The sequence below is a fragment of the Pseudophryne corroboree genome, chromosome 6, assembly GCF_028390025.1.
Source record: "Pseudophryne corroboree isolate aPseCor3 chromosome 6, aPseCor3.hap2, whole genome shotgun sequence".
In the NCBI taxonomy this organism is placed as follows: domain Eukaryota; kingdom Metazoa; phylum Chordata; class Amphibia; order Anura; family Myobatrachidae; genus Pseudophryne; species Pseudophryne corroboree.
The window spans coordinates 748,949,418-748,961,749 of record NC_086449.1 but is presented as its reverse complement, the minus strand read 5'-3'; the positions used below and the strand labels follow the sequence as shown (position 1 = coordinate 748,961,749).

Sequence of the window (12,332 nt, the reverse complement as noted above, 5' to 3'; positions counted from 1 at the left end):
TCTTAATGTTAAGCTGTAAATACTGCAGACAGACAAATGAACGCACAGCAAAAACCTAAATTCCATAGCCTTGAAATTTACAGACACACTCACTTGCCCAGAGCCGCCATCAAGGGGGGACTGCCAGTACTGGTATCCCAGGCCAGGACAGAGGGACGTCCCACAGGTAGGGGGCATCCCTGGTATGCAAATCAGAAAGCAAAACTTCCTGGTGCCGTTAGAGTCAGGACTCTGGAGAAGCGCGTGCAGGGCTGACTTGAGGCGTGGGCTGTTTTTTCCAGCAGAGCGTCCTTGTAACTGGAGCACTGGGATCTATCAGGTGGCTAAGATGTGACCTTGGAGTGACCTTACAGACGTCGATGCTGCAGCGTTGCATCAAAGTCGACGCACATCATCCCCACCTGCTCACAGTGAGTTACTGATACTTCAATGAGGCAGCACCCGGCACGTTGTAGAGAATGGAGATGAGGTAAGGGGCCCAGCTGCAGACTATGCTGAGGGGCAGTGGAAGGTGACTGGGGCAGAAGGCTGTGGAAGGTGACCAGGGGCAGATGGCTTTGGAAGGTGACCAGGGACAAAGGTCTGTGGAATGTGACCAGGGGCTGAGAACTGTGATGAGAGGCTCTGGAAGGTGACCAGGGGCAGAGGGCTGTGGAAAGTGACCAAGGGCTGAATGCTGTGGATGGTGATCCGGGGCTGGGGACTGTGATGAGGGGCTGTGGAAGATGATTAAGGGATTAAGGCTGAGATACGTGATCTGGGGCTGAGGAAAGTGATCTGGGGGAAGAGGATGGTGATCTGGTACTGTGGATAGTGATGAGGGGCTGTGGAAGGTGATCTGGGGCTGAGGTTGGTGACGAAGGACTGTGGAAGATGATTAGAGACTATGATGTGGTAGGTGATGAGGGCTGTGGAAGGTGATGAGGAGCAGAGGAAGGTGATGAGAAGCTAAGGACGATGATGAGCTAAGGACGATGATGAGCTGAGGACAATGATGAGCTGAGGATGATGAGGAGGAGCTGAGGATAGTGATGAGAGGCTGAGGTGACGGGCTGATGACAGTGATGAGGTGCTGAGCGCCAAGGTGAGTGAGGGAACAGGACCAAATTCTAACCCACTGATCTGGTCTGGACACTGAAATGAGGCACTCGCTGGTTTGGACTTTCTGGAGTAACTGAAGGGCACTCACTGATCTCCTGCAATTAGCTCTGCAGCTATCTGTGACAGGCCAGGAGATGAGGCCACTTCTGTAGGGGACTGGGGGTAATCAATGTTTGTTTTATTTTTTTCTGACTGTGGGGGCAATTTATCAATGTGTGTTATTTAATTTTTATCCTGTGGGGGCAATTATTGCATCAATGTATTCTTTTAATTACTCTGTAGGCCCCATGAGGGATATTGTGTATTTTTTTCCCTGTCCGGGACCAATGTGTCTAAATTTTTTCTGTCAAAGGCCAATGTGTTTTATTTTTTCTGTGGGGGCCAATGTGTTTTATTTTTTTCCTGTTGGGAGCCAATGTGTTTATTGTTTTCTGTAGGAGCCCATATGTGTGGGCACAATAAGGTCTGCTCCAATTCTGTACCCCATAATTGTCACCTCTGGATGATTTGTGATTATATTTTACACATTGCTCTGCAGAATTGCCTTACAGTTTACAGCAATAGCCCTATCTCAAGTTTATCTGCAGAAAAAATGTTCACGCTACAGTATAATCTGGACACTGTACTGCAATAAGTCAGTGTATGTAGGTTGATCAGCCTGTGCCGGGCCAGAGATTCTTAGGGGCCCGGAGCCTGGGTGAGCCCAAAACACTTCAGGACCGTGGCTGCTGCAGAATTCTGCACCTTTGCGGAACCCTCTGTGAGACCCAGTCCTCAGAGTCTCTGCACAACTACCAGGGATGACCCACACAGTCAGTACACACCTCCTCTGGTGGTAGGCCAGCGGTGGAGTGCCTATTTGGATGTGTGACAGACAATCGAAAAAAACAAAAGTGTTCCTAATCATCAGTGACAGTGTGAGGTAAGTGTATGTTTAGCTTATTTCATTTCCATTCTGTTTGGTGGTTCATGTACCGGCACATGAAGGGGAGGGATGCGTGGGAGCGGGGGTCGAGGGTGGCAGGAGGCCCAGAGAAATCAGTGTATTGGGCCCTAAGACATACTTGCCCACCGGACCCTCTCCATGAGGGAGAAAATACTCTGTTCCTGGACTTTCCTGGTAATGTATGATTGCCATCACCTGTGGTGAAACACCTTTCTTATCCATTAACTAGCTCACCACAGGTGATGGCAATCATACATTACCAGGAAAGTCCAGGAACAGAGCATTTTCTCCCTCATGGAGAGGGTCAGGTAGGCAAGTATGCCCCAAGATTTACGACATGGGCACCCAGATTGGACAAAGCTGTGGCCTCAGGACTTTTTTTTATACTTTTTGCTTTGATTTGTGCATTTTGATCAACCAGAGAGAGAGAGAATAAAGTTCAAGATCAACAGAAATATGTTTGTATACTAATATATATTCAAATATAAAGGTTTATATTATATCAAAACAGAACAAGTATCAGTATTCATTTTGCATAGTACATAAAAAATAGGTCTTTATCCTTGTAAGACTTTGGTAAGGGCTTGGATGTTGCACATGGCTAGACACAGCTAGCGAGAGCATGCGTTATTTGTACTTTGACTTTCAGAGAGAGATGGCTGAGTACTCAACAGTCTTCAGACAAAGATTGTCCAAGTCCACTATACATGGTCTCCTAAGGTTCTTACAGCGATACAGGTGGTCAGAATAATTGGGACAGCAGTTGAGCCACCTACACAAGCTCTTGATTCGTTGTTGGGTCCTCTTTTAATGATACACTTTGCCAGTAGGCAATTCTTCTTCCTACAAACACTGTACAGTGGTTTACACTTTGGTAGAATAAGGACCAACGTAGACGGAACAGCAGACATCACTGAGGCACAAGTAAATGGATGAGTTGCAAGCTCAATGCTGTTTCACCAAGAAAATAGCTGTACCTTAAAATACCACAGCTCAGAGTTCTGAAAACCATCAATAGCTGGTTAAATAATTGCTCCCCCCTCTCCCCATTGCACTGTTGTAAATCATCTTTTACTATATTACATTGGCTTCTCACTTTTTTTGTTGCCTCATTTTTTTTTTTTAAAACGTACCTGCTATGAACAACATGGTGTTATTATATATGACCTGCTCTCTATGCTTGGGTTTGTATATCACTTTCATTCAGAATGAACAGCTTTCAGCCATTCATGTCCAAATAAAATGATGCAAATATGTATTCAATTATTGTAAATCACTACAAATTAATTTTTTTTCTTTTTGTTTACTTTGGAAATAAAGGGTATGTTTTATTGTATAAAGAACAGAAAACGCCAACATTTAAATATAAACCAAGAAGGAAAATAAAATTTCTCAGTGATATCCTGACATTCCACTGCACCTCTGACAGTAAAGTTGGGTACACAGGTGGTCATTCCGAGTTGTTCCCTCGCAAGCTGCTTTAAGCAGCTTTGCACACGCTAAGCCGCCGCCTACTGGGAGTGAATCTTAGCATAGTAAAATTGCGAACGAAAGATTAGCAGATTTGCGAATAGACACTTCTTAGCAGTTTCTGAGTAGCTCCAGACTTACTCGGCAACTGCGATCAGTTCAGTCAGTTTCGTTCCTGGTTTGACGTCACAAACACTCCCAGCGTTCGCCCAGACACTCCCGCGTTTCTTCAGACACTCCCGCGTTTTTCTCAGAAACGGCAGCGTTTTTTCACACACACCCATAAAACGTCCAGTTTCCGCCCAGAAACACCCACTTCCTGTCAATCACATTACGATCACCAGAACGAAGAAAAAACCTCCTAATGCCGTGAGTAAATTACCTAACTGCATAGCAAATTTTGCTTGGCGCAGTGCGAAAATTGCGCATGCGCAATTAGCGGAAAATCGCTGCGATGCGAAGAAAATTACAGAGCGAACAACTCGGAATGAGGGCCACACTACGCAATTATTGGGCCAATCAGCCGCTAGTTGTGTGATTGACCTGATAACTGTATAGCACTAGCTGATAAAAGGCTCCTGAAAATGGTCAGATTGGGAGGTCACATTTTAGGAGCTGCACACCTGATCTGACCAAACCCATTCTACAGATCAGAGAAAACTACACACAAGAAATTGCTCAGCGTATATGGGTGCACACTGATCTGACAATTGCTCCTTTAAATCAGAGATTTATTGAGTCTGCATCAATTATAGGCTAGGGTGTTGTCGACTTAAGACTACAATCATATTAGCTGATGTGTCATCACTGGCCCTGTCATGTAAATTAATCCACCAATCCTCATTAAACATTGCCTTTACTTACTTAATTCCCAATTGCATTTTTTAAATAAATAAGATGTATTTTACAGCATCTAGTACTCTAGCTCTAGCTGTTAATGCATACCTCCACCTCCTTTCACCTGTGGTGAAACACCTTTCTTATCCATTAATTAGGTCACCACAGGTGATGGCAATCATACATTACCAGGAAAGTCCAGGAACAGAGCATTTTCTCCCTCATGGAGAGGGTTAGGTAGGCAAGTATGTGTTACATAAATAACTCCTAATACTGATAATAGGAATTTTCTTCCTGTAATTGCCTGTAAAAAACTCAGCAACACAATGTTGCTGCCAACTGACAGCTTGTAAATAACTTCCTCAGCAAAGTAAGTACATCGGTGTGACTAAGGGGGTAATTCAGACTGCACCGCTGCAGCGGCAGCGATCGCAATCTGAATTTCTTTGTGCACTCACGCACACAGGGGGGGTTTCCGAGTACCTGGAACCCCCCCTGATAAGACAAGTTTTTTTATTTTGAGACGGAGACTGCAGTGTCTCTGTCTCAGTAAAAGCCGCGATCGCAACCGAGATAGCGGAGCTGCTGCAGCAGAGAGCTATGTAGCTCTCTGTATAGAGAGTGTCCCGGGGGAGCTGCTGACTGTGCATGCTCAGCCACAGCAGCTCCCTCCGTCCTCACACAGTGCCGCTGGTTTGCCCCGCCTCCTATGCCCTGGTGGTACTGTATGTAAGTATAACATATACAGTATGTATACTGTATATGAAATTTGTATGTATGTATGTGTGTACTTGTGTGTTTATATATGTATATCATACTTGCCTACCTGCCCCTCTCCATGAGGGAGAAAATGCTCTGTTCCTGGACTTTCCTGGTAATGTATGATTGTCATCACCTGTGGTGAGCTAGGTAATTGATAAGAAAGGTGTTTCACCATCAGAGGCATGCGACTCAGGACACAGCGAGTAGCTCCCTGCCAGCGCGCAGGAGCTGCGCAGGTAGGGAGCTACTCGCCAGGTACAAAATCATTGTCGCCGTCCAATGCTTTTTGGGGGTCATTCTGACCCGAACGCATGCTGCAGTTTATCACAGCGGTGCGATCGGGTCAGAACTGCGCATGCGCCGGCGCCGCAGTGCGCCGGCGCATGCCAGATGGCCGAAGGCCATCGGGCCGATATGATCGCCTCTGCCTGATTGACAGGCAGAGGCGGTCATTGGGCAGGGGGGCGGAACGGCGGCGTTTGGCCGCCGTTTCGTGGGCGCGGCCCGGCCAACATAGGCATGGCCGGCCCGAGCGGGGTGCGGGCCGCAGCGGCTGCGTGACGTCACACGCAGCCGCTGCGACCCGGGGAGCGATGAGTAGCTCCCGGCCAGCACGCTAAAGCTGCGCTTGTTGGGAGCTACTCTTGAAGTGCAAAGGCATCGCCGCTGCGCAATGCCTTTGCACTTCTGCGGTGGGGGGGGGGCGGCGGCACTGACATGCGGGCGGGATAGCCCTGTGCTGGGCGTACCCCCGCATGTCAGTGTGAATGATCGTAGCTGTGCTAAATTTAGCACAGCTACGATCAACTCGGAATGACCCCCTTTGTACCTATGCGGGGGTGTAGAGCCTTGCATGCATTTTTTTTTTTTAAGAACTAATAAGGGATTATTCAGTGGTTGTTTTTGCAGTAAAGTTCTACTGGATTATAAAGTCCGTAATACGTCCTACGTCATAAAATACAACCACTCAAAACCTTGGTCAACCATTCTTAGTTATAGGATTTTCAGAGATATATTTCAGCAATGACAGGAGCTGTGACGGTTGCCTATTTCTTACTATAATAATTTATCCAAGGCATATTTTGGGCTGTTTAAAAAACGGTAAATATAAAAAAAATGAAAATTGCCATAACCCATAGCAACTAATCAGATTGCCATTTCTCCAGTATAACCAATTAGATTGCAACTAATTTCTCAGTAAACCCAATCAGATTGAAACTCATTTCTCCAGTATAACCAATCAGGTTGTAATTCATTTGGAAAATAGAAGCAACTATCTGATTCTGACTCTGTAGCCTGCAAGCCATTATGACACCGTTTCCTGGACAGCTATTTGCATATATTTAGTTTACCCCACAGTATAACCGACACAACATGGTGCAGTTTAGAATACAGCTTTATAGGAAGATATACATTATTTTATTATTATTATTCTGCCTGGGAAATAAAAAAGATCACCAATGTCCCAGTATGCAGATAGAATACTTAAATACTGAATATAAAACATTAGTGAATGCACTTTCCTCACGGAATTCAACTCATCTCTTTAGAACCGTGTCCATATTTGAATTCTCGGCATTGTAGAAACAGGATATTTTCTGCATTGCTGTCTCTTATTATTTGATTTAACTATGAACTGGATCATAGTCCTTATTTGTAATGTGATTCACTCTCCAGTTTTTTGTCTTCGGCTGCAGAAGCGGAATAGTCCAGAGTATATCTGGCTTGGCCTGTGTGGGGCAGACAGGCGGCCATTTTCCTTCTCTGTGGTATAGCTGAGTGTTCCATGTACGTATATTAAGAGGGAAAGTGTAGGCATCTAAGGGCCTTTTTTCCAGTTGAAGAGTCCTCAGATTTCTTCAGAGAAGAAAGAGGCATGGATAAGGCCGGGGCTGCCGGAGCCCCCGGGAGGTGTGAAGCTGTCCCCCTCTGAGTGTTCCGACAGCTCTCCATATTCACTGTTGTAGAAAGTCTGCCCTCCACTATATGATGGGTATGATGGGTGACTCCTGTTCTGAAGGGATGAGCAGCCTGACACTATTTCCTTGTTTCTATGCGTATTGTTACTGCTGTGGAGAAAAAGGTTGGAGAAGCTTTAATTTTATAACATATCTGAGGAAATATGATAGATAAATGATTTTACAAAGGTGGGAATATTACAGGCTGTAGATCATGCCCCTTTAGATCTGGATGTAAACCGTTTTAACCTACTGTAGCAAGTTGCTGCTGCAGCCATCTTGTTTTAGTTTTTGCTGGATAAATTATCAAGTACTAAAATAATACTCAATAAAAATGCATTCTTTATTCTTAGAATATATCATATTTTTTAATGCAGTAAAGCTTAACTTATTTGTATTTATGTATTATGTATTGTAAAACATTGTATATTATATGTGGTATGTATAACCTTTTATATAATATGATGCGGTTTATGTCATTTTTCATTTTAATCTTTTTTTTTTTCTTTTAACTAATGGAACTGAAAGCCCAAATGAAGGAGACGAAGCAGTAAGTCACTAGTACAGCTCTGGGACAGGTGAGTAATGTTCAGCTGCCACAGAAATATTATTGTGATAAATGAGGAAGATGTGTCATTTATTATCTCCGTAACAAGCGATAAAAAATGCAGGTATTGCCAAAATCCTGAAGAAAATCCTGCAGGTGACAATGTAAACACAAGGAGTAAGCGTGCGCGTTAATTACCTGAATCCGCCATCTGTTCTGTGTCTGTTCTCTATCCTCTCCAGTTCCTCTGAAGCCAGTACCATCCCGCTGTCTGTCTGATTGTCCTGTTCCCAGACAAAGAATGACAAGAGCGCCATTAGTGGGGTGACTCCACTCCCCTAGGGCAGATTTGTTGAGCCATACTTCCTTGCAGTTGTCACTGCTTCCCAGCATCCCCATTGGCCGTGTTGTGTTGTACTAATGATATCAATAATTATTATTTATTCTGACGAGGAAATATGATGATAAAGGTGATGGAAAACAAGGCAGCCTGCCGCCTCTACAAATCTTCCTCCTGAGATCCGGACCTGACACTTTTTGCCCTGTAACTCCCATTATCATATCTCCCAGCATTCCTGACTGGTAGAATGGGAAAAGTTAGGATACACCCTGATCCAGGTGGTTCCGGTATGAATGGTCGACAATGTTAAGGTCGACACTCATTAGGTCGACCACTATTGGTCGACATTGACATTGTTGACGTTGAATGATGGTCGACATATGAAAATGGTCGACACATGCTAGGTCAACACATGAAAAGGTTGACATGATTTTTTTAAAACTTTTTTTGCTGTCGTTTACTTTGTAAAGTGACGGGGAACCCCAATTACCAATTAGTGCACCGCGTCCCCTCGCATGGCTCGCTTCTCTCGCCATGCTTCGGGCAAGGTGCCTCGCTCTGCTACCGCTGCGCTCGGCACAGGTTACCTTTCCCAATCGTAGTCCACGTGGATCGTAAAGTATGAAAACGTTCCAAAATTATTATTTTTTTTTTAAAAACCCATGTCGACCTTTTCACGTGTTGACCTTTTCATGTGTCGACCGGTTTCATGTGTCGACCATTTGTCCACGTCGACCTATAGTGGTCAACCTAATAACCTAATAAGTGTCGACCTTAACATTGTCGACCATCTGAACGGATACCGATCCAGGTAAACCATACACCGATTCACCCCATACTATGTAATTTTCCACATGGGGCCACAACCCTTTTAAGTAAAAAATTGGTATGGATTATTTCTAGCCGGGAATTGAAGTTGTTTCCAAAATGAAGGACTCTAAGGCTTGGTGCACATATAGCCGGCGGATCATCTGCTGATTCAAGTGCTCCGTTGTCACGGTAACGGTTTTACGTGCGCTCTGCAGTGTTAAGGCATCATTTTAGTAACAGCCGCTTATGAACATGTTCTCAAGGTGGTGGCTCACATGGATAGGTGCATACTCTACACATAAAGAAACAGTGGTGGATATAAAAATGTTTAGCATTTCCCTAGTTTGGTTGCTAGGCTGCATTATCTTTAATATTTGTCTCTCTCTTCTTCTTTTTTTTTTTAAATCTCTTTTATTAAACTTTAAAAAAAGAAGTACCGAGACATAATGATACAGCAAAGGGCACAAAGACAGGGTTAATGACAAGAGGATCACAGGAATAATGGAGCAGGCAAGAAACATAGGGGTCGATTCAATTCACTGACAGTTGAATAGCTCCCGGCGCTATTCAATACAGCGACGAGTGACCCTCAATTGTCGAGAATTCTTCTCTCACCCCCCAGGGGATGAGAGAAGAAACCCGACAAAAGTGCTGCCGCGCGGCCGGCGCGAGGCTGATTCTGTCGGGAATCAGCCTCGCGCCGGGGAGTTAAGTCGGAGAATGCCCGTTCTCCCAACAATTCAACCTGTTTAGTTGTCGAGAAAGGGGCCATCGCCGACTTAACTGGAGCTGAATTGAATAGCGTCGGGAGCTAATTCCCAGCGCTATTCAACTGTCGCTGAATAGAATTGACCCCATAGACATTTGTGAACCAAGTCTACAACTTATAAACAAAGATTCATAGTGCCATAGAAAGAGCAGATATATCACATCTCCCAGCTGTCCTGATTTCAGCAGGACAGTCCAGTTTCTCTATAACTGTTCCACTGTCATACCAGTGGGACGCAGCATCCCACGGGCGGGGTGAGGTTAGGAGGACACTCTGACACCGCTGCAGAGCAGTATCCATCATCAACACACAAGGTGCCGGCTCCGACAGAGGCTGGAGGTTGTCCAGCACCTCCAGGAGTGCTGGACAAGGCCCCAGCATGACGAAAAATGGGGGCATGGCTCACGGGTTCGAAATTCCCCATCAGGCCACGCTCTTGATGCTGAGCCACACACCCTAATTTTGGGTGCGTGCAATGATCGTGAAGTGGACACAGCAGAAGTTGGGAGGTATGGATATATGGAGTGGAGGAAGGGTGAATGGGAAAATGAACATGAGGAGATTAGGGCAAGAAAACTATAGACATTAAAAATGAATATATATATATATATATATATATATATATATATATATATATATATATATATAAATAAAAAAAACAACAATAATAATTCAAGTCATAAAGATCTTAAAATTAAGTTTAACAAGGGCATTAGAAGAGTGCAATATATACAGAACCTGGGAATTGGGCCGAAGCCAGCCATACAAATGGATAATATTTGTCTCTTTAATGACCCTAGCTCCTACTTGTTGTATAGGAACATTCTTATGCATATTGGTCCAGCCCATGAAAGGGCGGACATCACTGTGTTTAACACTGGCGCCTTGTATCTTTGTTGGTAATGTTCCATCGTATAGCATTCCACATGGACAGGTACACAGAGGGATGCAGTTATCATGGCACCAAATGAGGAAGTTATTGAGCTATGGCAGAAAGTTTCCCAAGTTTTCATATAATTCACATAATAAAATATAGTATTAACAATCTAAAAGTTCTATTAAAACAATGGTAAATGCTGACCATTGTGGGTCTCTGATGGGCTTGAGGCTGAGCTCAGGACATACTGTATGCAGTTTTGGGTTCTCCTTACAATCAATGTCTTTAATTTAGTGAAGTTATGGAAAGAGTCATAAAACCCCTGCTTTTATTTTGCTCTGTCCTTGTGATACCTTGTGGCGCTACACTGAGCTTACCGTGTGTCCTTTATGAGTTACGTTTGTCATTGGAAACTCTTCAAATGTTTTCAGCCGTGATGGGCAGTGGATTTGGTTGCCCCCGGTGAAGCAGCCAGGAAATGAAACGCAGTTGTAGTATCTGTGTAGAGACAAAGTAAATATATAAATGAAACAATGTTCTGTACATAGCATTAAATGTTGTAAGACTGCGCTCAGGCACCCTACCACTTGTGCTAGTTGCAGATAAATGGGTCTATTTACTAAGACTTGAACAGAGATAAAGTGGACGCAGATAAAGTACCAGCCAACCAGCTCCTAACTGTCATTTTTCAAACCCAGTCTGTGACATGGTAGTTAGGAGCTGATTGGCTACTACTTTATCTCCGTGCACTTTAGCTCCGTTCAAGGCTTAGTAAATAGAGCCCAAAGAGTATGATCCCAAACAGATGTTCTGTACATATCTGAACCAACCAATTAAGTACAGTCAACCAATCACGTTCCCATTCTTTATTATGAAAGTTGTCTCATGAGTTTCTCATTTGTTGAACTGCCACATTAGATGTCTATCTTGAAGTTGTTAAAGAAATGGAGACTGAAGATTCCGATTTTGGTAAAGAATCTGGTCTTGGCAGGGCTACCGTGAAATCTATTTAGTCCCTGTGCAAGAGGGCATGGCCAAGCAAATGGGGCCACACCCAAATCTGAATACCAAAGCCTCCATCTTGTGGGGTGTGCCTTCTCCAGGACATGTTGGAGGAAGCAGTGGCGGTGGGTGCTATATCAAGGGAGGTACATAATTTTCTTTATATTTTACACCCTATAATTCCCACTTTTTACATTATTTAAGAGAGGATTCCACAATAACAGAAGTTATGAAATAATTTATTATTCAATCAATTAGGTTTATTTTATATCACAATTATTTTTCTTTTAACACTCAGTTTTATTTGCAGACTAAAGACACAGCCATGGGGACCAGGTTCGCACCGAGTTTTGCCAACCTCTTTATGGGGCGGTTTGAGGAGCAATACATATGAGGTGGCGGACTCGGTGCGGGCCTGGTCCTCTATGGACGGTTTATTGACAATTTATTTTTCATTTGGGAAGGGGATTTATGTTCAGCACAATCTTTTGTTGATAGTTTGATTCAAAACAAATTTGGGATAAAAATCACTAGTACAATCAGTGATTCGGAAGTCACCTTTCTTGATATTGCACTCACTGCCAAGGTCAATAAGACCATTAAAACTGAAACGTTTATAAAAAAAGGTGGATCAAAATCGTTATTTAAACTATAAAAGTAGTCATTATAAAATGTGGAGAGACAATGTGCCAAAGGGCCAGTTTCTCTGAGTAAAAAGGAACTGCTGCTATGATGTGCTATTTTTCACGCAGGCAAATTATTTATATCAAGCCTTTAAAGAACAGGGTTATCCGGATTATATTTTACAAAAGGCATTAGCAGAAGTTACCAATTTACAGAGGGATGAAATTCTCAAGGGGACGGCAAAAAAACAAAAATCATGGAAAGAAGAACAACTAGGGAATGTAGCTAG

General features: G+C 43.7%; 1 protein-coding gene and 1 long non-coding RNA gene across 4 annotated transcripts in view; one reads left to right on the top strand and one right to left on the bottom strand.

Annotated features, from left to right (window-relative positions):
- Positions 1-379: 379 nt before the first annotated feature.
- LOC134933382 (uncharacterized) overlaps positions 380-12,332 on the top strand; it is a 33,616-nt gene continuing 21,663 nt past the window's right edge. Inside the window, exons 1-2 of the long non-coding RNA XR_010179685.1 lie at positions 380-469; positions 7,603-7,652. This is a non-coding gene — a long non-coding RNA (uncharacterized LOC134933382). The remainder of the gene's footprint in view (positions 470-7,602; positions 7,653-12,332) is intronic.
- FLT4 (fms related receptor tyrosine kinase 4) overlaps positions 6,497-12,332 on the bottom strand; it is a 312,191-nt gene continuing 306,355 nt past the window's right edge. For 2 of the 3 annotated variants that reach the window (XM_063928526.1, XM_063928528.1), the window contains 3 exons: positions 10,795-10,915; positions 7,820-7,905; positions 6,497-7,185 (listed from right to left, as the gene is read on the bottom strand). In XM_063928526.1, coding sequence (XP_063784596.1) covers positions 6,966-7,185; positions 7,820-7,905; positions 10,795-10,915 — 427 coding nt within the window. In that variant the 3' untranslated portion in view covers positions 6,497-6,965. Of the gene's footprint in view, positions 7,186-7,815; positions 7,906-10,794; positions 10,916-12,332 lie in introns of those variants that run through there. The other variant, XM_063928527.1, reaches the window with a different exon arrangement.